The sequence below is a fragment of the Accipiter gentilis genome, chromosome 1 (genome assembly GCF_929443795.1).
Source record: "Accipiter gentilis chromosome 1, bAccGen1.1, whole genome shotgun sequence".
NCBI lineage: Eukaryota > Metazoa > Chordata > Aves > Accipitriformes > Accipitridae > Astur > Astur gentilis.
In genome coordinates this window covers 8,244,833-8,265,771 of record NC_064880.1, presented here as the reverse complement: position 1 = coordinate 8,265,771, position 20,939 = coordinate 8,244,833, and the positions used below count along the sequence as shown (strand labels likewise).

The 20,939-nt window shown below is 60.3% G+C and overlaps 1 protein-coding gene across 4 annotated transcripts; it reads left to right on the top strand.

Annotated features, from left to right (window-relative positions):
- Positions 1–35: 35 nt before the first annotated feature.
- On the top strand, positions 36–20,393 carry CROCC (ciliary rootlet coiled-coil, rootletin). 4 transcript variants are annotated; one of them, XM_049794853.1, is made up of 36 exons: positions 36–275; positions 1,251–1,395; positions 2,604–2,714; positions 3,548–3,733; positions 3,813–3,896; positions 3,980–4,071; positions 4,164–4,329; positions 4,926–5,032; positions 5,115–5,321; positions 5,398–5,494; positions 6,203–6,298; positions 6,406–6,552; positions 6,635–6,834; positions 7,590–7,751; positions 8,260–8,404; positions 8,878–9,246; positions 9,830–10,023; positions 10,107–10,234; positions 10,625–10,776; positions 11,144–11,245; positions 11,325–11,459; positions 11,895–12,026; positions 12,111–12,349; positions 13,709–13,868; positions 13,946–14,113; positions 14,820–15,156; positions 15,557–15,684; positions 15,758–15,878; positions 16,361–16,515; positions 16,601–16,804; positions 16,923–17,117; positions 17,199–17,348; positions 17,841–17,999; positions 18,438–18,569; positions 19,010–19,174; positions 19,261–20,393. In XM_049794853.1, the coding sequence occupies exons 1-36, from the start codon at positions 154–156 to the stop codon at positions 19,309–19,311; spliced, it is 5,643 nt and encodes a 1,880-aa protein (XP_049650810.1). In that variant the 5' UTR covers positions 36–153; the 3' UTR covers positions 19,312–20,393. The 4 variants fall into 4 exon arrangements, with proteins under 4 accessions (XP_049650810.1, XP_049650888.1, XP_049651065.1 ...); XM_049794931.1 differs by lacking the exon at positions 36–275 and adding an exon at positions 851–929; XM_049795108.1 differs by lacking the exon at positions 36–275 and having other exon boundaries at positions 1,162–1,395; positions 2,566–2,714; positions 19,261–20,392.
- The last annotated feature ends 546 nt before the right edge of the window (positions 20,394–20,939 follow it).

The window sequence follows — 20,939 nt, the reverse complement described above, 5'->3', positions numbered from 1 at the left end:
ACGCATTTTGGTTTCAGAGCTTAACTGTGCCTGGCAGCGAGCGTGCAAAGCCAGGTGAGAGATGTAATGCTTCAGAGCAATTAATAAAATGGTTTTGATACCAAATATGAATTTTTTTAGCCCCCCCCGCCATGTGGGCTTAGCAGGCCTGTGATGAGCTTTTGTGGTTCTCCCTCCTTGCTGGTGTCGAGGAGACAGTGTTGGACAGCGAAGCACAACAGACGCTTGTTGCTTAGCAGTGGTTTTATGGTTGTGAAGGACTCCAGGAGGGGAAGGTAAGGAAAGAAATGAGGGGAAAAAATGAGGTTTCTTGCATCCCCAAAGTGAGGGGGGAGCCTTGAGGCAGCTCCTGCTGACCGGAGGGACCCGAGACGCCCTAAATCCTCAATCCCATCTGCTCGCCTTGCCTCAGTCTCCCACTCACTCTTAATCTCCTGCTCTCGGGGAGGAGAAAGGGTGATTCCCTGGGCTGCGCGGTTGGGAAGAGAGTGGCAGGTAGACGCTGACCCTCTCCGGAGGGTGGCTCAGTGTTGGATCCTCCTTTTATTTCAGGGACAAGATGCCTCCAGCCCCTGGCATGGGGGGATTTTGAGCGTGGGTTGGGGATTTACCGGTGGCTTTCCCTGCTGGGGTGGGGGCAAAAAGTCCTTTAATTACCCCAGGGGGTAAAATTTGCTGCCCTGGGTTGGCTGCGGAGGCTCCGGCGCAGGGAGGATGCATTCCCCGTAGGGGGTTTAATGCTGCTTTGCCCCATAGCAACCCTGGCATGCTCCACCCCAAGGCTTTTCCTGCCAGAGCAAACCCCTGGGCTTTAATGAGCTTAACGAGGGCCAGGATTTAACGAAAGGGCTGGCTTACTCTCTCTAAGGAGCTCCTTTCCCTGGTGGGAGCCAGCACCATCCTGCCCAGGGGAGGGACAGCGCAGCAAAGTAAGGACATTTCCACCAATTTTGGGCACGGGGAAGCGCCGGGCACTGGTGGTTTTTTTAATGTTTTCCTTTATTTTGCTCATTCCCCTCTTGCCGAGAGCCTCGGTTGTTTTTATTTACAAAGCCCTGCTCGGCTGGGGGAATATTTGGTGATATTTTTGGTGGTGGATGCTAAAATGTTGTTGCTCGCGGCCTCACCGGAGACGTTGGGACCCCCGAGGCGGCCAGGAAGAGGAGGGTCCCCGGTCCCGCCGTCACGCAGGGAGGGGAAGGCGAGGATTTCGGGCTAATCCCAGCCACGCATCCGCTTTCCGCTTGCAGGCGACGAGCCGAAAGGGAGCCCCAAAAATCCCAGGAAAGGGCTTCCGGGGCAAGGAAGCCGCAGCAAGGGGGTGTGAAGGGCTCAGTTGACCCCCCTGCGGAGCCCATGAGTGAACCGGAGCCCACGGCAGAGACTGTGGTTGAGGTGGGTGTCCCCCCCACCCCAGCGAGAACTGGTGGCTGCTCTCGCGGGAGCGGCCACGGAGCCAGGGCGGGGGGGGCGGCGGGTTTGTGATTGCGAATGGCACTTTTGTAGAGGGTTTTGCAAGTGCAAATGGCACTTTTGTGACTGCAACTTGCAAATTTGCACTGGTTTTGTGATCACAAATTTGCAGCAGTTTTGTGATCGCAAACATCAATTTGCAGCGGTTTTGCGATCGCAAACATCAATTTGCAGCGGTTTTGCGATCGCAAACATCAATTTGCAGCGGTTTTGCGATTGCAAACATCAATTTGCAGCAGTTTTGCGATTGCAAACATAAATCTGCAGCACTCTTGTGATCACAAACAGGAATTTGCAGCGGTTTTGCGATCACAAACACCAATTTGCAGCGGTTTTGTGATCATAACTGCAAATTTGTGGCAGTTTTGCAATCGCAAACACAAACCTGTAGTGGATTTGCGATTGCAAACGAAAAATTGCAGCAGTCTTGCAGTTGCAACAGTAAATCTGCAGCTGTTTTGTGATTGCAACTGTAAATCTGCAGCAGTCTTGTGGTCACAAACACACATCTGCAGAGACTTTGTGATAGCAACTATAAATCTGTAGCAGTTTTGCAATTGCAAAAAATTCTGTAGCGGTCTTGCAATTCACCTGCAAATTTCCAGTGGTTTTGCAATTGCAACTATAAATCTGCAGCACTCTCGTGATTGCAACTGCAAATCTATGTTCTTGCGATTGCAAATGCAAATCTGCAGTGGTTTTGTGATCACAAATGCAAATCTGTGGCACTCTTATAATTGCAACTACAACTTTGCGGTGTTTTTGTGACCGCGACTGTTAATTTCCAGCGGTCGTGTGATTGCAACTTCAAATCTGCAGCAGTTTTGTTGTTGCAAACTGCATCGCTCAACGCGTCTGAGTTGCAGGGGGTGCAGTATTTGCAGCTGGGGAGGGAAAAATGCTTTTCGTGGCCTTGGCTGAGCGCGTGGGGACGGCTCAGCCCAGCCCCCTTCCCTGCCAAAGGAACAAAGCAGCTCTTGCTAGCAAAGGGCATCTTGGCTCCATCCTGGGGCTGGATCCCAATCCTGGGGCCAGATCCTTATCCCACTGCTTTCCGGAACCACCCTGAGCCCCGTCCCCGTCCCGCAGCAGCCGTTGCGGGGGCCATGTCCTCGCTGCTGTCCCTCCAGGAGGAGAACCGCATCCTGCAGCAGGAGCTGTCGCGCGTCGAGGACTTGTTGGCTCAGAGCCGGGCTGAGCGTGATGAGTTGGCCATCAAGTACAACGCCATCAGTGAGCGGGTAAGTCGCCAAGTGGGTTAACCCAAACCCACCCGTTTTAACCCCAAAATCAAGGCGATGCAAGCTGTAACCTTTGCATTCCCCTCTGCTCGGAGCGGGAGATGCTGCAGCATCTTGCAACATCCCGGTGATGGGAATTTTGCTGCAGCACACCCAGCTTGTCCGGACCCATCCCGGCTTGCCAGGGCTTGTCCTGCAGGATGCACAAAGCATCCCCCCTGCCCCCATCCCTATTTTATTAATTCCGCTGCTTTTCAGGAAGCAGGGGACCCCCCCCCCCCCATCAGCATCCCTCGCCTTTGCATCTCTTTGCCGTGGCAACGAGGGAATTAAAAAGGGCTTTGGGCAGTGGCCAGATGCTGAATGTGGCTCCTGGGGGGACCTGAATTGAGGAGCTGCCAGGATTTTGGGGGGCAGCCTCACTATTTGTGGCTGGCTATTTACAAAAAAGAAAAGCAAATATCAGGAAAGTGCCCCAAGGGGAATCGCCACCGCTGTGTCCAAGGATCATTTACCCATCAGCTAATCCCATGCAAGCCAGGTCGGGGCTTTGCTGAACACCTAGATTCAAAGTTGGGATATCTTTAAAAGCACTGCTAAATTTTCCTATTAATTTCCTCCCTGTATGTGCAAAGCAGGGGGTAGAATTTGGGGGGGGTCTTAGCTTTGGACGTATGGGGATTTGTCATAGGACCACCCCAAGTGATGGCTTTGTCCGGGATGGGGTGTTGCGAGTGAAATTGGTGGGTGCTGGGGCGGGGGGGCTGATTAGCATCCCGATGGGTGCATTTGGGGGGTGTCCCGGGATCTCCCACATTCCCCTCCCATCCCAGCTGGAGCAAACCCTACGGCTGGAGACGGGCGAGCGGGAAGCAGCGGAGAGCCGGAGCTTGGCGCAGCACAACATCGAGCTGCGGCGGCTATTGGAGGAGGAACAAGCCGCCTACAAGCGCAAGCTGCAGGCATACCAGGAGGGCCAGCAGCGGCAAGCCCAGCTGGTGCAGAAGCTCCAAGCCAAGGTAAATCCTTCCTGGGGGACACAGGGACATTTTTGGGGAGAGCCCCCTCAGTGTCACCCACCCCGTCCCCTCCACCCAGGTGTTGCAGTATAAGAAGAAATGTGGCGAAGTGGAGCAGCAGCTGCTGGAGAAGGCGACGGAGCTGGAGCAGGAGAGGCTGACGGTGAGGGACGTTTTTTTGGGGGGGTTCCCTGTCCCAAATCACCCCAAATTGGGGTGACGACAAGCAGGCTGATGACCTTGCAGATCCAACTGGATGCGGGCAGCTCACAGCCGGAGGAGGAGAGCAGCAATGAGCTGGAGAACGCCCTGATCCGGCTGGAAGAGGAGCAGCAGAGGTGAGCGGGGGTCCCTGGTGGCTGCGGGACTGCCCCCCCCCCTCCCGGGGTGATGCTCTGCCTGTGTGTGACCCAGCCCCCCCCAATTCCAGGAGCAGCAGCCTGGTGCAGGTGAACTCGATGCTGCGGGAGCAGCTGGAACAAGCCAATGTGGCCAATGCGGCGCTGAGCGAGGACATCCGCAAGCTGACGGCTGACTGGGCGCGGGCGCGGGATGAGCTGGAGCAGCGGGAGGTGGAGTGGAGGCGCGAAGAGGAGGTTTGGGGGGACCCCGATGATTGGGGGGGGGCTGGAGATGTGGCAGGGAGTGGGACAGAAGGTGGCAGGGAGAAGGATGTGAGGCAGAGGGATGAAGGGATGCGGGGAGGGATGCAGGACCATTGGGAGGGATACGGGACTGTGGTGGATGTTGCATGGAGAAGAATTTAGGGGGGCAGTGGATGCAGCATGGGACAGGAGGGTGATGTGGGACAGAGGGATGCGGGGATGTGGCATGGAAAAGGATGCAGGACCACCGGGGAGAAGTGTGGGGCCATGGGAGATGTTGCATGGTGAAGAATTTGGGTTTCAGCACATGCTGGGAGGGCGATGCGAGGCAGGGGGATGCGTCTGCCATCCCTCTCCGTGCAGGGTGGAAGGGAATTGCGGTGGGGGGGGTGCTGGCTGCGGAGAACCCTGGGGGTGATGTGTGCAGACATGGGGGATGTCGCATGGAGATTTGGGGACCAAAGAGAAAGGGCTGGGGGGTGTGGGGAGATGGGGATGCTGCCTAGGAGGCTGCAAGGCAGAGGTGGCCGTACGGGGAGGGACCCGGGCACCCAGCCGGGACCGACGCTGCTCCATCCCGCGGGCAGTCCTTCAACACCTACTTCAGCAATGAGCACAGCCGGCTCCTGACCCTCTGGAGGCAGGTGGTGGCCTTCAGACGTCACTTTGGGGAGGTGAAAGCCGCCACTGAAAGGTCAGGAGGGATCCCCGGAGGTCCCCGAGATCCACCAGGTCCCTGGGAATGGCCGGGTTTAATCCTGCATCTCCCACCACAGGGATCTTTCAGAGCTGAGCCACGAGGCGTCGCGGACGGGCAGGGCTGCCCACGCCGCCTGCCTTCACCTGGCTGCCAACCTGCGGCTGGCCGAGAGCCAGGCGGGTGCTGCGCGGGAGAAGCAGGCGATGCGGCTGGCGCAGCTGGAGGAGCAGCTGGCGGCACGGGCGCGGGACGCTGACTTGGAGAAAGCCGCCCTCGGAGCCAGGTATGAGGATAGGAGGGGTTTTGAGGGAGTTGGATGGGTGCGGGGGACCCCGTTGCTGCCTGGTGTCTTGCTGCAGGCTGGCGGAGCTGGTGGCGGCCCTGGAGCGTCTGCGGACCGAGGATGGGGAGAAGGAACGGGCGGTGGAGGCGCTGACCCTGCAGCTGCAAAACCTGGTGAGCACGGGGCACGATGAATTTCAGGGTGGGATGTATGATGAACTTGGGGGTGCAAGGGTGCATAATGGGGCAAGGTGCGTGCTGGGGTGTGATGTGTGATGCATGCTGGGGCACAATGCATGCTAAGCTGCAATACACGATGCATGCGAAGCTGCAATGCACAGTGCACACCAGGGCGTGATGCATGCCAAGCTGCAATGCATGATGCACACTGGGGCACGATGCATGCCAAGCCACAATGCACACCACGGTGCAGTGCATGATGCACACCAAGGTGCGGTGCACGCAGGAACACAATGCACGGTGCATGCTGAGCCACGATGCGCACTGGGGCGTGATGCACGATGCACGCCAGAGTGCAGCGCGTGCTTGGATGCAATGCACAGTGCCTGCTGAGCTGGGCTGCACACCAGGGTGTGACGGATGATGTGTACTGCGGTGCAGTGCACACCAGGATACGATGCATACCAGGGCATGATGCATGCCAAATTCCGATGCTGCATGGTACGCAATGCACCCCGGGGTGCGATACATGATGCACGGCGAGCCATGATGCACACTGGGGTGTCACACGCACTGGGATGCGATGTATGATGCATGCTGAGATGCGATTCATGCTGGGGTGCCAGGCATGCCAGGGTGCAATGCTGACCCAGGCACAATGCCCGCCGGCCGTGCCGGACGCCATGCCGATGGGCTTTGCAGGAGGCCTCGCGTGCCCAGGAGCCGTCACCAGCAGAGGTGGAGGCTTTGCGCTCGGAGGTGGAGCTGCTTCGTCGGACGCTGCAGGATGTCACACAGGTGCTGGGGACTCGCTGGCCTTCCCCCTACCCTGCAGCCAGGATGGTCCCCTCCCTGCCTCAGTTTCCCCCTTGGTGACAGGGGGGCCTCTCCCCCTCCCCTCACAGGCGGTGCTAGCAGATGACCCCGAGGAGCCCCCGCCATCCCCAGAGTCCCCGCCATGTGCCCCTGCATCCCCTCGCCGCAGCCTCTCGCCCAACGCCGCTGCCACTGCCGTGCATGCCGCCCTGCACCGCCGCCACCTCCAGCTGCAGGTGAGTGCTGGGAGGGGGGGGCTGCGGCTTGATGATGGTGATGATGATGGTGGCTGACCCCCTCTTTCCTCCCAACCCACAGGGTGCCCGCGAGCAGGCAGAGGCCAGCCGGGAGGAGGCCGGGAGCCTGCGGCGGGAGCTGGGGGACAGCAAGAAGCAGTTGGGGACTCTGGAGCAGCGGCTGGAGCAGCTCAGCGCCGAGGCTGGGGGCTGCCGGCGGGCGCAGGATGAGGCGCTGCACGAGGTGGCCCGCCTGCGTGCTGAGGCCGAGGTCCTGCGCAGGTACCCGCCGGCCATCTGTCCATCTGTCCTGAGTGCCGGCCGTCCCTGCGCAGCTGTCCCTGCGCTTGCACACTTGCACCCGTCTGTCCCTCTGCATCCTTGCGCGCCTGCCGGTCCCTCTGCATCCTGACCCACCCGTCTTTCCAGCTGTGTGTGTCCCTCTGCATCTACCCCCCCTGCATCCTGGCCAGTCTGCCTGTCTGTCCATCCATTTTTATCTTTCTCTGTGCCCCTTTATATGTCCATCTGCCCCTGTGCATTCTGGCCCGTCTGCCTGTCTGTCCATCCCTTTGCATCCTTCTCTGTACATCTGTCTGTCCCTGTGTATCCACCCCTGTGCTTCTTGGCCTGTCTGTTTGTCTGCCCCTCCATCCCTTCGTGTCTGTTCCTCCATCCCTTCACATCTCTCCCTATGTGTTTCGGCATGTCCATCTGTCCCCACGCATCCTGCCTCACCTATCTGTCCATCCATCCCCCTGGCCTGTCCTTTTGTTCATCTGTCCCTGCACACCCTTCCCTCTCTGTGTGGCCATCCTTGGGCATTTTGGCCTGTCCGTTTGTCTATGCATCCATCCCTGCATGTTAATCCCCACGTATCTGCCTGCCTGTCCGTCTGTCTACCCCTCCCTGCCTCGCCACACCTCTCTGTCTGTCCATCCATCCTTACTCAATTATTTCTGACCATCTGTCCCGGCGCACCCACCTGTGAGCATCGCCCCTGCCCACCTGTGTCCGTCTGTCCGTCTGTCCATCAGGGAGCGACTGCGGGCAGAGGAGGCGCTGGCAGGGGAGCAGCAGCGGGTGGGTGCCCTGCAGCAGGAGCGGGTGCAGCTGCAGCGCCGGGGCGAGGGGCTGGAGGATGCCCGGGACGAGGCTGCCCGTGCCGCCGAGGCCGCCCGCCAGCAGCTGGAGCGCAGGTGGGGGCACGGGGTGGGGGGGGAGGCAGAGGGGGAGGATGGGTGGGCGCTGCCACCCCCCTGGGGTGCTGGGTGATAGTGGGTGCTGCAGAATAGTGGGTGCTGTGAGATAGCGGGTACTGCAGCATGCCCCTCCCCAAGTGGGTGGTGCAAAATCCCCTGAAGCCCCCCCGAGGTGGGTGCCCTGAAGCCCCCCCCCCGCCATGTGGGTGCTGCCACCTTTCCCGCTGCCCCCAAATTGGGTCTTGCAACTTCCCCCCACCAAGTGGGTGCTGCAAAACCTCAGTGGGTGTTGCAACTTCCCCCCCAAGTGGGTGCCCTGAAGCCCCCCCCCCCGGCCCCAAGGTGGGTGCTGCTACCCCTCCGGTGGGTGGGTTGCAAAACTTCAGTGGGTGCTGCAACCTCCCCTGAGTGGGTGCCACGAAATAGTGGGTGCTGCAACCCCTCCCCCAAGTGGGTGCTGCAAAATAGTGGGTGCTGCAACAACCCCTCGAGTGGGTGCTGGCAGCCAGCAGCAGGTGGAGGAGCTGGAGGCGCAGCGGGCAGGGGCGCAGCAGGAGCTGCTGGAGGTGCGGGAGGCGCTGAGCCGGGCGACGCTGGAGGCCGAAGTGGCACGGGGCGAGCAGGAGGCGCTGGCTGAGGCACTGGGCAAGGTGGGTCGCCGATTCCCCCTCCCTGCACCCCCCTGCAGCAGGTGCACCCTCCTGTAGCGTGCAACTGCCACGCAGCGGGCTCACCCCTGTGCAGCAGGTGCAACCCCAAGAAGCGGGTGCAACCCCTACAGCCCCATGCACAGGGGGTGAACCCCAAGCGCTGGGTGCAACCCCCCCATGCATCAGGTTTAGTCCCCTCTGCAGCAGGTGCAAGGTCTCCCATGCAGCGAGTGCAACCCCTGTATGCAGCAGGTGCAACCCCTAAGCAATGGGCTCAGCCCACGCAACAAGTGCAACCCCATGCAGCGGGCTTAACCCCCTGCAATGCAGCGGGTGCAACCCCTAAGCAACAGGCTCAGCCCATGCAATGGGCGCAACCCCTGCAGCAAGTGCCCCTGTGCATTGGGCGCTGCAGCGGTGCAGGCGTTGCGCAGAGTCCAGCCAAACCTCGTTACACGCGGGCCGCCCGGCAGGCGCAGGGGAGCTGTGGGGAGCTGGCAGCGGCGCAGCGGGCGGCGCAGGCAGAGGAGGCTCGGCTACGGGACGCCCTGGCCAAGACGAGCGAGTTGGCGGCCGGGCTGGCACGGGAGAAGACGGAGCTGAGCCGGACCCTGGCCCGGTTGGAAGAGGAGCGGGAGAGCGGCCGGATCCGGATGCGGGAGCTGGGGCGGGAGCTGGCGCTGCTGCGGGGGCGGCTGGAACGGGGGCGAAGGGCCGGGGCAGCCGAGCGGCAGGGACTGGAACGGGCACGCAGGGCGGCCGAGGAGGGCTGCCGGGGGCTGCGGGCAGAGCTGCGGGTGCTGCGGGGCCAGCACCTGCGCCTGCGCCAGCACCTGGGGCAGGTGGGTGATGGGGGTGAGGCGTGGGGGGCAACGGGGAGGGGGCATGGGTTAAACTGGGAGGGGTGGAGAGGGGGCCTGGGGCAACTGGGAAGGTGCATTGGGCAACTGGGAGGGATGGGGAGGGTGCAGGGGGTAGCTGGGAGGGGTGGGGAGCACGCAAGGGGCAGTTGGGAGGGATGGGGAGGGTGCACGGGGCAACTGGGAGGGAGGGTGAAGGGGGTAACTGGGAGGGGTGGGGAGCATGCAAGGGGCAGTTGAGAAGGATAAGGATAGGGAGGGGGTACAGGGTAACTGGGAGGGGCGGGAAGGGTGCAAAAGGCAACTGGGAGAGAAAGGGAGAGTGCACGGGTAACTGGGAGGGATGGGTTGGATGTACAGCTTAACTGGGAGGATGCATGGGGAGGGTGGACAGGAGAGTTGGGAGGCTGTGTGGGGCAACTGGGAGCGTTGGGGAGGGTGTGCAGGGTAGTTGGGAGGATGCATGGACTAACTGGGAGGACCATGGTGGATGCATGGGGCAACTGGGAGGCTGGGTGGGGTAACCGGGCGGTGGGGATGCCGCCGACGCCCCGCGCCCCGGCAGGCGGTGCAGGAGCAGAGCGCGGCGGGTGAAGCGCTGGCGCAGGCGCGGGGGGAGCAGGAGCGGCTGCGGGGCGAGTTACTGCGGCTCAGCCGGGCCCGCGAGGGACTGGTCAAGGAGGGGGCCAGCCTGGCCGTCCAGCTCGCCGCCGCCCAGCGCCACGGCCAGGATCGGGCCCAGGAGGCGGACGGGCTCAGGTGGGTGCTGGCGGGGGGCGTGAGGGTGTCTTCCCACTCCCGGATCCCGGGTTTCGGCAGCACGGCCGGCGGCGTTTCGGCAGGACGGAGAAGGAGGGGCTGGAGAGCAGCATCTTCCAGCTGCAGCAGCGGCTGGCCCAGCTCGACACCCGCAACCAGCAGCTGGAGGCCGAGGGCCGGACCCTGCTCCAGGCCAAGGAGACGCTGGAGGGTGAGCGGTCCCGGCCCCCAGGCTGTCCCCATCACCCCGGCCATCCCCACCCATTCTTATCCCCATCCATCCATCCTTGTACCTCCCCATCTCCATCCCCGTCTCCGTTTCCGTCCCCATCCCCATCCCTGTCTCCACATCCCCATCTCCATCTCCACATCCCCATCTCCATCACTGTCTTCATCCCTGTCTCCACATCCCTATCCCTGTCTCCATCCCCATTCCCATCTTGATCCCCGTCCCCATCCATCTGTAACAGGGTCATGACAAACCCTCCTCTGCCACTGCGGTCCGTCCCCCCACCCTCCACGTCCCTGCTCTTGTCACTTAACCCCCACCCACACTTCCCTCCTGGGGGGTCCCCACTGATGGGGGGGGGGGTCCCTGCAGCGGAGCTGAGTGCTGCGCGGCTGGAGCGGGAGCAGGAGGTGCAGGCTCGGCAGCAGGCGGTGGCAGCGGCCGAGGCAGCGGCGGTGACGGTGGCCCTGCAGAGCGCCCGCGACGTGCACCGCGATGAGCTCGACCGCCTCCAGCGTGAGAAGGTGGGTGCTGGGGGGGCGATGCTGACTTTTGGGGTGCGATACTGATTTTTGGGACGTGATGGTGATTTTTTTTTTCGGTACAGTGATGATTGTTGGGGTGCGATGGCGACTGCTGGGGTGTGATGGTCATTGTTGGGGTGCAGTGGTGACTATGAGGGCTGAATGCTGATTTTTGGGGCTCAGTGCTGATTGATGGGGTGCAATGCTGATTATTGGGGTGCGATGCTCTTTTTTTGATGTGCATGCCGATTCTTGGGATGCAGTGCAGGTTGTTGGGGCACGATGCTGATTCTTGGGGTGCAGTGTTAATTCTTGGGATACGATGCTGATTTTTGGGGTTCGCTGGTGATTTTTCGGGGGGGAGCAGGAGGAGCTGGAGGCCGAGCGGGGCCGGCTGGTGCGGGAGCAGGAGGAGCTGGCGGCTGAGCTGGCGGCAACACGGCGGCAGCGCGAGAGCGAGAAGCAGCAGGTGGGTGGCCCCAGTGTCCCCCCGCTGGCCTAGCTCCAGTGTCGTCCCCCCACCGGCTGAGCCGTGTCCCCCACCCCAGGCGCTGGCGCTGCAGGAGGAGGAGCGGGCGGCGCTGGCGGAGACGCTGGCGGGGCTGCAGCAGAGCCTGGCCGAGGCCACGGCTGAGCTCGAGCAGCAGCGGCGAGAGGTCACCAGCCACCAGGAGAAGGAGCAGGTGGGTGGGAGGTTCCTGGGACCCCCCCAGAATGGGACACAGCCCCACGTGTCTCCCATGTCCCTCTCCATTGCAAGCCCCTAAGCCTGGGCACCCCCCCACTGCAAACCCCCATGCTTGGGCATCCCCCCTATTGCAAACCCCAATGCCCGAGACTCACCCTCTCTCCATTGCAAGGTGTCTCACTAGACCCCCTCCCCCCCTGCAGTCCCCCCAATGACCCCCCTCTTCTTGCAGCCCCCCAACTGCAGTCCCCTCCATCTCCCCATTCCGAGCCCCCTGGCAATGGGGATGCTCGGGTGCAGTACCTGAGTATCTTCATCCCTATCCCTGCACCAGCCCCATGGCAACACCCCCCCCTTATGCCTCCAGGACCCCCACTCCACCAGGTTGGGGGGGTGCTCAGGGTGCTGTGCCCCCCCTCCCACCCTACAGAGCCTGGCAGCGGAGCTACGCAGCCTGCGGATGCAGGCAGAGGAGACGACAGTGGCCCACGAGCGGGAGACAAAGGCTCTTCGTGAGCAAGTGACGGCAGTGGCCAAGCAGCGGGATGGTGCCCTGCGGGAGGTGAATCCCCCGCCCAAGACCCCTTCCCACCCCAACCACCCCACCCCAAATAGCCCCCCTAAATTCCAGTCACCCTGGCTGCAGGCGGAGGAGGCGCGGGCACAACTGCGGCTGGTGACGGAAGCGCGGGCGGCGGGGCGGCGGGAGCTGCTGGAGGCGCAGCGGGAAGCCCGGGAGAGCCGGGAGGGTCGGGAAGCGCAGCGGAGGCAGGCACAGGAGGCACGTCGGGCTTTGGGAGACGAGGCGAGGGAGAAGGAGGCCCTGCGGCGCTCCAACGAGGAGCTGCGGGCGGCACTGCGACGCGCCGAGGGCGAGCGCATCAGGTGATGCTTGGGGTCAGGGGATGCGCCAGAGCAGGATGCTTGGGATAAGGGGATGCTTGAGTTGGGAGATGCAGGGGTCGGGGTGATGTTCAGGAAAGGGAGGCGCTCAAGTTGGGAAATGCAAGGTGCTTGGGATTAGGGCAATGGTCGGGGTCAGGGCGATGCTCAGGACAAGGGGATGCTCAAGTTGGGAGACACAGAGGATGGTGTGATGCTTCGGAGGGCGATGTTCCGGGCTAGAGTGATGCTTGGAGTCAGGGGATGCATGGGGTGGTGTGATATTTTGGAGGCTCAGGGTCAGGGCGATGCTCAGGACAGAGGGATGCTCAAGCTGGGAGGTGCAGGGCATGGTGCGATACTCGTGGTTGGGGCAATGCTTGGGGTTGGGGTGACGCTCAGGAAAGTGAGGTGCTCAAGTTGGGAAATACAAGGAACAGGGTGATGCTTGGGATTAGGGCAGTGCTCGGGGCCAGGGGGATGCTCAGGACAAGTGGGTGCCCAAACCGTGACTTACACAGGGTGGTGCAGTGCCTTGGAGGGTGATGCTTGGGGTTCAGGGTGGTGCGATATTACATGGGATGGTGCGATATTTTGGGGGTTCGGGGTCAGGGCGATGCTCAGGACAAGGGCCGTGCCAAACGTGGGACTTACATGGAGTGATGCGATGCTTTGAAGGGTGATGCTTTGGGTCAGGGTGATGCCCAGGATGAGGGGTGCCCAAGTTGGGAGATACATGGGGTGGTGCTGTGCTTCAAAGGGCAATGCTCAGGGTTGGGGTGATGCTCAAGATAAGGGGATGCTCCAGTTGGGTGATGCAGAGGATGGTGCGATGTCTTAGAGGGTGATGCTTGGGGTTGGGATGACGCTTGGGACAAGAGGATGCTCAAGTTGGGAGATGCAGGGGATGATGCGATGCCTTGGACAGTGATGCTTCAGATCAGGGTGATGTTTAGGATAAGAGGATGATACAATGCCTTGGATGTTTGAGGATGGGGGGTTGCTCGGACATGGGGGGATGAACCGGAGCAGGATGCTTGGGACAGGGGGGATGCCCAAGGCAAGAGGTGCTTGGGATGTGGCAGTGCCTTAGAGGAGGATGCTGAGGGGCAGAAGGGATATTTGCGGTAGCAATGCTCAGGGTGGGATGCTGCCATGATGTGGGACGGGGTGCCCAAGATGGGGGGGATACCTGGGATGGGGATGGCTTGGAGCAGGATACTTGGGACAGGGTCTGGCTCAGGACAGGGTGATGCTTGGGGTGATGCCAAGGATGGGGTGATGCCAATGATGGGGAGATGCATGGGGCCGAGGTGATGCCCCTGGCGGGGTGATGCCAGCCCCTTCTTCCCCCTTCCGCAGCCTGAAGCGTGCCAGCGAGGAGAAGGAGCAGCGGCTGGCGCTGGTGGAGGACGGGCGGGCAGCAGCAGACCAGGAGGTGACGGAGCTGCGGGCAACCCTGCGGGAGCTGGAGCGTGCCCGCCTTGACGCCCGCCGTGAGCTGCAGGAGCTGCGCCGGCAGGTGAGGAGGAGGATGGTGGGACCCCCCCCAACCCATTTGGGGTGCCTCCAAACCGCCCTTATCTCTTCCTTGGGCAGGTGAAGGACCTGGACAGCGAGAACAGCAAGAGGAGCAAGGAGGTGGGCGAGCTGCAAGCACGCGTGGCCCTGGAGGAGCAGCGGGAGGAGGAGAGCCGCCGCGAAGCCTTCGGTCTCAGGCAAAAGGTGGTGGAGAGCGAGGCCGGCACAGAGGCTGCCAGGAAAGAGGTGGGGGGGTCCCCCAGGGTCACCAGTTGCTCGGTGCCCTGCATTACAAAGTGTCCCCATCACCCCACAGCTTGGTACCCTGCGTATCTAGGTGTCCAGGTCCCCTCACCCCATAACTTGGTGCTTGTTGTCCCCAGGCATCCCCATTGCCCCATAAGTGATATCCTGTGTCCCTGGGTGCCCCCACTACTCCACTGCTTGATGCCATGTCCCTGGTTGCCCCCGTCACGCCCCTGCTCAGTCCCCTATGTCCCCATGGCCCTCTGCTCTCTGCCCTGCATCCCTGGGGGGTCCCTTGCATCCCCCATTGCTCCGTCCCTTGCACCCCCATTGTTCCTGGCTGTCCCCATCACCCCACCACTCCTTCCCCTGCATCCCTGGGGATCCTTATCACCCTGTTGCTCTAGCCTTGCATCCCCATTGCCCCATTGGTCTTTCCCCTGCATCACTGGGGGTCCCCATACCCCATTGTTCCATTCCTGTGGGTCCCCCATCACCCTGTTACTCCATTCCTTCCATCTCTGTCACCCCATTGCTCCATCCCCTGTATCCCTGGGGTTCCCCTATACCCCACTGCTCCATCCCCATCACCCCATTGCTCCACCCCTGGGGTTCCCCCATCACCACATTACTCCATCACTTGCATCTCCATCACCTCATCTCATCTCTCCATGCTCTGTCCCCCTTTCTGAACCCCCCCCCCCAGCTCCAGCACCTGCAGCGGCGACTGTCGGAGGCAGAGGGTGAATTTCGGCAGCGGGAGAAGGACTTGGCCCGTAGCTTGGAGGAGGCTCGCGGCAATGAGAAGAAGCTGCTGGCCGATGCCCGCAACCTGCAGCTGAAGGTGGAGGCGGCACGGGGCGAAGCGGCTGAGCTGAGCCTACGCCTGAGCGCAGCCGAGGGTCGGGCGCAGGGGCTGGAAGCCGAGCTGGCCCGTGGCGAGGCGCTGCGCCGGGCTGCCGAAACCCGCTTGGGAGGCATCCAGTCCGCCCTACGCCGTACCATGGGCATTGGTCGGGCACGGGCTGGCTCCCCGGGCAAGGGTGAGAATCCTTGAGGACCCCCAGTGCCCCGTCCCTTGCTTAGAGGAAAGGGATGCATCCTGCTGTGGTGCTCCATCCCATACATCCCTGTGGGAGAGTCCCCCATAACCCATTGCTCCATTTCTTGCATCCCCATCACCCCGTTGCTCTGTCCCCTGCATCCTTGGGGGTCCCCCATACCCTATTGCTCCATCTCTGGGGGTCCCCTATCACCTCATTACTCCATCCTCTCCAGCTCTATCACCCTGTGCTCCATCCCTTGCACCCATCACCCCGTTGCTCCATCTCTTACATCCTTGGGGTTCCCCGTATCCAATGGGCGCATCCCACTCCAGCTTATGATCTTCCCTTGGATCCTGTGCCTCTATGTCCCCACGCCACCCTGTTTGTTCCCATACAGGTGGGGGACCAGACGGGTCAGGGAGCCCCGGCTCATCCCCGGACTCCGACGCAGCGACTGAGCCCGAGGTGGTGCGGGCAGCCCTGCGGGATTTCCTACGCGAGCTGCAGGATGCGCAGCGGGAGCGGGTACACGCCCTCTTCCCCTTCCCTCCCCTTTGTCCCCAAAAAGTCCCTTTCTCACACCATTTTCTCGCCCCAGGAGGAGCTGCGGGTGCAGGTGAGCAGCCTGGGCCAGCAGCTGGCGGAGGCGGAGGAGGAGCGGGACAATGCAAGCGCCCGGGTGCAGCAGCTCCAGAAACTGATGGCTGAGAGCGAGGAAGGTGATGGGGGTATTTTTGGGATGTATCCCCCCCAACTCGTGGGGTTCAGGGTGATTTGTCCCATGCTGGAGCCTCACAGGCGAGTGGGGGCTTTTGGGGAAACTGAGGCACGGGGCAGGTGACGATGCTGCCTGGGACTGCAGGATGCTCAGTAGGATTTCCCCCACGCATGGCCCCCAAATCCTGGTAAAATTGGTAAAGCCTCCTGTGCAAACCCTATGAACCCCAGTCAAACCCGTATGCATGCCCAGTAAACCCCAGTAAAACTGGTAAAAGCCCCCATGCATCCCTCATAAATCCCAGTAAAACTGGTAAATGCTTTGTGCATCTTCCGTGAACCCCAGTAAAACTGGTAAACCCTCCCCATGGATCCCCAGTAAACCTGGTAAATGCCCCACACATCCTCTGTAAACCCCCTTAAAACTGGTAAAACCCCCTGTACGTTCCCGGTAAGGTGGGTAACCGTGGCGTGGCTCTGGCAGGGCGTCGCGGGGAGCTGAGCAGCACCCAGGCCACGTTGCTGCTGCAGGAGGAGACGCTGCGACGGGGCGAACGGGAGCGGCAGGCGCTGCGGGAGAAGGTGACGGCGCTGGAACGGAGCCTGCATGCTGCCGAGGGCGAGCGTCGAGCTGCCCAGGTGGGCATCGCCATGGTGGGGGGGTCGGATCCTGCCCCTATCCCCATCCCTGACTGCTCCATACCAGCCACCTGATGCCTTCCAGGAGAGGATGAGCGCGGTGCGAGGCAGCGAGGCTGAGTTGGAGGATGCCAAGCGGCGACTGGAAGCGGCGGAAAGCCGGAGCACCCGCCTGGAGCTGCAGCAGCGGGTGCTGGAGGGCGAGCTGCAGCGGGCACGGCTGGCCCTGGGTGAGCGACAAGCGGAGGCACGGGCGACGCAAGACCGTGCCGAGCTGCTCCAGAAACAGGTAATGGCGCAAATTCCTCTAAATCCCCATTGTGTTTTTGGTTGTTTTTCTTTTTAATGATTATATTTAATTATTATAATATATTAATATTATATTTAATATTGGGTTTGCGGTGTAGCTAGCAGAGAGTGAGCAGCGCGCTAGCACTTTGCAGCTGGCGGTGGAACGGTTGAGCACAGCGTTGGCGGAGAGCGGCTCAAAGGACGACGCGCCGAGCGCGACGGCGTTGGCCGATGGCACCGTGGTCCACGAGCGGCTGCTGCAGCTCCAAAGCGCCCTGGCTGCCGGCGAGCTCGACCGCCGGGCGCTGCAGGTGGGAGTGAGCACCTTACGGTGGGGTGACACCAGGGTGCCTTTTGCTTAGGGGTCACCGAGGGTGTCCCCCCCATCCCAGGAGGGGCTGGAGGTGGCACGGCGGGCGCTGGCAGAGGCGCGGGAGGAGAAGGGAGCCCTGCGGGAGCAGCTGCGGGAGCTGCGGGAGAAGGAGGACGCCCTGCAGCGGAGCAAGGAGGAGCTGGAGGTGCAGGTCCGGCAGCAGCAGGAGGTGAGGGGGAGGGTGGGTGCACCCCATGCTGGCGGGGGGTGGGGGTCCCCAAATTTGCTGTCCTTTGCCCCCATGCAGCACCCTTCGCCCACTCCATGAAGCGTATTTTGCTCCCATGCGGCACCCTGCACCCTCTTGTACCCCCCACAGAGCACCCTATTGCCCCACACAGCCCCCTGCCCCCTTCTGCCTCCCTGCCAGCACACTATTACTGCCACGCAGTCCTCTGCACCCTTTCCCAATCCCTATAGCACCCTATTGGCCCCATGCAGCATCCTTTTCCCCCTCCCCCCTACCTTGCATTGCCCTACGGACCCCCCATATAGCCCCAGCACCCTCTTGCCCCACTATGCAGCCCCCTGCACTCTTTCCCCCACCCATAGCACCTTATGGACCCCCCCCCATATAGCCTCAGCACCCTCTTACCTCCCCTGCAGCCCCCCCATGCCCATGGGGGGGCCGTGGCTGACAACCCCCCCCCCTCCGGCACAGGCGCTGCGGCAGCGGCAGGAGGAACACGGGGGGCTGCAGGAGCGGGTGGGCAGCCTGCAGCGCGCCCTGACCCGCACGCAGGGTGAGAAGCGGGAGGCCGAGCGCATCGCCCTGCGCCTCGAGAAGGACAAGAGCGCCCTGAAGAAGACCCTGGACAAGGTGAGACCGTGGGTGGCAGCACCCTTGGGTGCCCCTGGGGCTGGCCCTGTGCAGAGCATCACACCCAGAGGGACGCACAAAAAAAAAAAAAAGGTGTCCTTGATGCCAGGACTGGATGCAAATCTAAAGCCCTAAACTCAGCTTGTTTACAGCGGATTATTACTTTCCAAGCAGCAAATAGACTTTATATATATGCTGCTCCATTCTGCAAAGAGTCTCTATACACTTAAAATATATCTATTATGTATATATATGTAAAATACATAATTTTTTATCTGCTGTATTTATTATTTTATATATGTGTTATCTGCTCTATTTTATATATAAAAAATATATATTTTATCTGCTGGAGCAAGCTGTGCAGTGTTGGCGGGGTGTATGTGAAGCATTCCCCAGCATCCCCATTTCTGTGTCCCTCTCTCCCCCCGGGGGGGGCAGGTGGAGCGGGAGAAGCTGCAGACGCAGGAGGACTCACTGCGCCTCTCGGCGGAGAAGGGCCGGCTGGATCGCTCGCTGGGCATGGCCGAGCGGGAGCTGGCAGAGGCGCAGCAACGCATCCGGCTGTTGCAGGTGGGTGGCCCTTTGCTCGCCCAGGTAGGGGGGGGGTGCAGGTGGTGGCACCCCTGGATGCTGCCCCCCCGTTCGATGCACCCTTTGCTTGCAGTAGAATGGGGCTGGGCTCCTTTTGGGGCTCATCCCAGCTTGGGGAGATGCTGGCGCTTCTACTGAGATGTGCTGGGCTCCTTTTGGGGTCCTTCCCAGCTTGGAGGGGTGCTGGGCTCCTTTTGGGGCCTTGTTCCAGGTTGGAAAGATGCTGGTACTTGTACGGCACTCATTTTGGACCTCAGCCCAGCTTGAGGACATGCTGGTGCTTGTACTGGGATTGTGCTGGGCTTCATCCCAGTGTGTAAGGATTGCTGGTGCTTGCACGGGAATGGTGCTGGTCTCTTTTTGGAGTTCCTGGCAGCCGGTGCCCGGTTTTGGGGTGACAGCCACCCCTGCCCACCCAGGCACAGGTTTCAGCGCTGGAGCACCCGTCTCCACCGAGCCCTGGGCCCTCGCCAGAGCTGCAGCGGGAGCTGGATCGCCTGCGCATCGCCCAGCTCCAAGCCCAGCGGGCGCTGGAGGCTCGCGAGCGCGTCCACCGCCACCGTGTCCGCAGCCTGGAGGAGCAGGTGAGCGGGGGGATACCCGGGGGTGCCACACACACCCGTGTGTCCCCTCCTCGTCCCCCCCATCTCATCCCCCCTACCCCTTGCAGATTGCACTGCTGAAGGGGCAGGAGCTCCACCGTCACCCTACCAGCATCTAGGGACCCCCCTCCCCAACCCCCACAGAGACCGGCACAACTCATTGCATGGGTTGGGGGGGAGCCATCCCTGTGCTCAAAAAACACATCGATTTTTGTCTCATCATTCCCTTTTCTCAAGCAAAAAGCCGCACTTTACTGACGAAACGATGACATTCGTGTATTTTTGATAGAGGTTGGGGCTCGACGGGTAGTTTTTCCCATTTTTCTATTGCAATTTTTAACAAAAAGTTTGGAAATACTCCTCTTTTTTGAGCCCTGTCTCAGTTGATTTATTTCCCTGTGATGTTCTTCCAGCCCTTGCAAGCCCCGACACTCACTGGATCCTAATTTTTCCCCTTTTTCTAACAAAAAACTACTCCAGGGTGGTGGTTTGGGGTTTTCTTTTAGAAAATGCTGGGATTTTTATATCACTATTTTTGGAGTTTGAGGTTTTTACTGGTGCTACGGGGCTGAGCCAAGCCAAAAGAACACCTACATTGAGGTGGTGGCTTCGAGCACGGCACTGCTAAGTGTGGATAAACCCAACGGGCAGCCCATGAGGGTTTTTTTTTGGGGGGGATGCTCAAATGAATGTGCATTGGGATAACAGGATTGATTCAGGTCTGTAAATAATAAAAAATAATAAAAACAAAAAATAATAATAAATAACAAAGAATAAATACTAAGAAATAGTTGTTATTATTCTCACTACCACTTTGGAGGAGAGCTGCAGGGATGCACCAGAGCCCTTAAGCATCATCTTTTTGGGGGGGTGCTGCCCCCCTCTCCTTGTTTTAAGCTTTTTGGGTGGGGGTTGAGCCTCAAGGGAAGGATAAATCCCTTGTGCCCCTGCGGCCATAAGGATGGGATGGGGGAGGAAAATGGAGAAAACTCAACGCCAAACACCCCAGGCTATTTTCTGTAAGAGAACTGGAAAATATAAGACCTACACCCTGCAAGCTACACACTGTGTAAGACAGCAACAGGCTCTAGAGCTGTACATAAGAGAACTGGAGCCTATATAAGAGCTATAGACAGGTGCATGCTGTTAAGAGATCTATACATTATATGAGAGCTGCACAATATATATGAGCATACACAACATAAAGAGCTGCACAGCATACAAGAAAACTGCATGCTATATGATTACTACATGCTCTGAGAGCTATATGCTATATAAGAGAACTGTATCCTATATGAGCTGCATGCTATATGTGACCTATACACTATACGAGAGCTGCACTACACAATTTATTGTACAAGACCTGGAGAAACTCCCCTAGCCAAACCCCTAAAGCCCACGCTAATTCCTATAAGTGATCCAAACCCCAACCTTCACCCTCTTTTCTATAGGGGAACCTGAGCCCTAAACACTGCAGGACCCCAGCAGAGACTCACCCTCCACCTTCTTCTATAGGACAACCAAGCAACACTCCAAAATCAAACCCCAAAACACCCATTATTGTCTATAAGAGACTCAGAAATTTGCCCCGAACACCTATATACCACACTTTTTTCTATAAGAACCCCCCCAATGAAGCCCTTTCCAAGCCATGCTATTTCTCCCTCACAACTGCCCCCAAATCAGACATTTTACAAGCCCCAAAACACCCTAAAACACCCCCAAAATCATCACTCACAGCCCCTCC

Coding starts and splice junctions, on each gene's coding strand:
- CROCC (XM_049794853.1), top strand. CDS start 154: ATGAGCTTTTGTGGTTCTCCCTCCTTGCTGGTGTCGAGGAGACAGTGT. Junction 5,322..5,397: donor AAAGCCGCCCTCGGAGCCAG/GTATGAGGATAG, acceptor GTCTTGCTGCAG/GCTGGCGGAGCTGGTGGCGG. Junction 6,835..7,589: donor GAGGCCGAGGTCCTGCGCAG/GTACCCGCCGGC, acceptor TCTGTCCATCAG/GGAGCGACTGCGGGCAGAGG.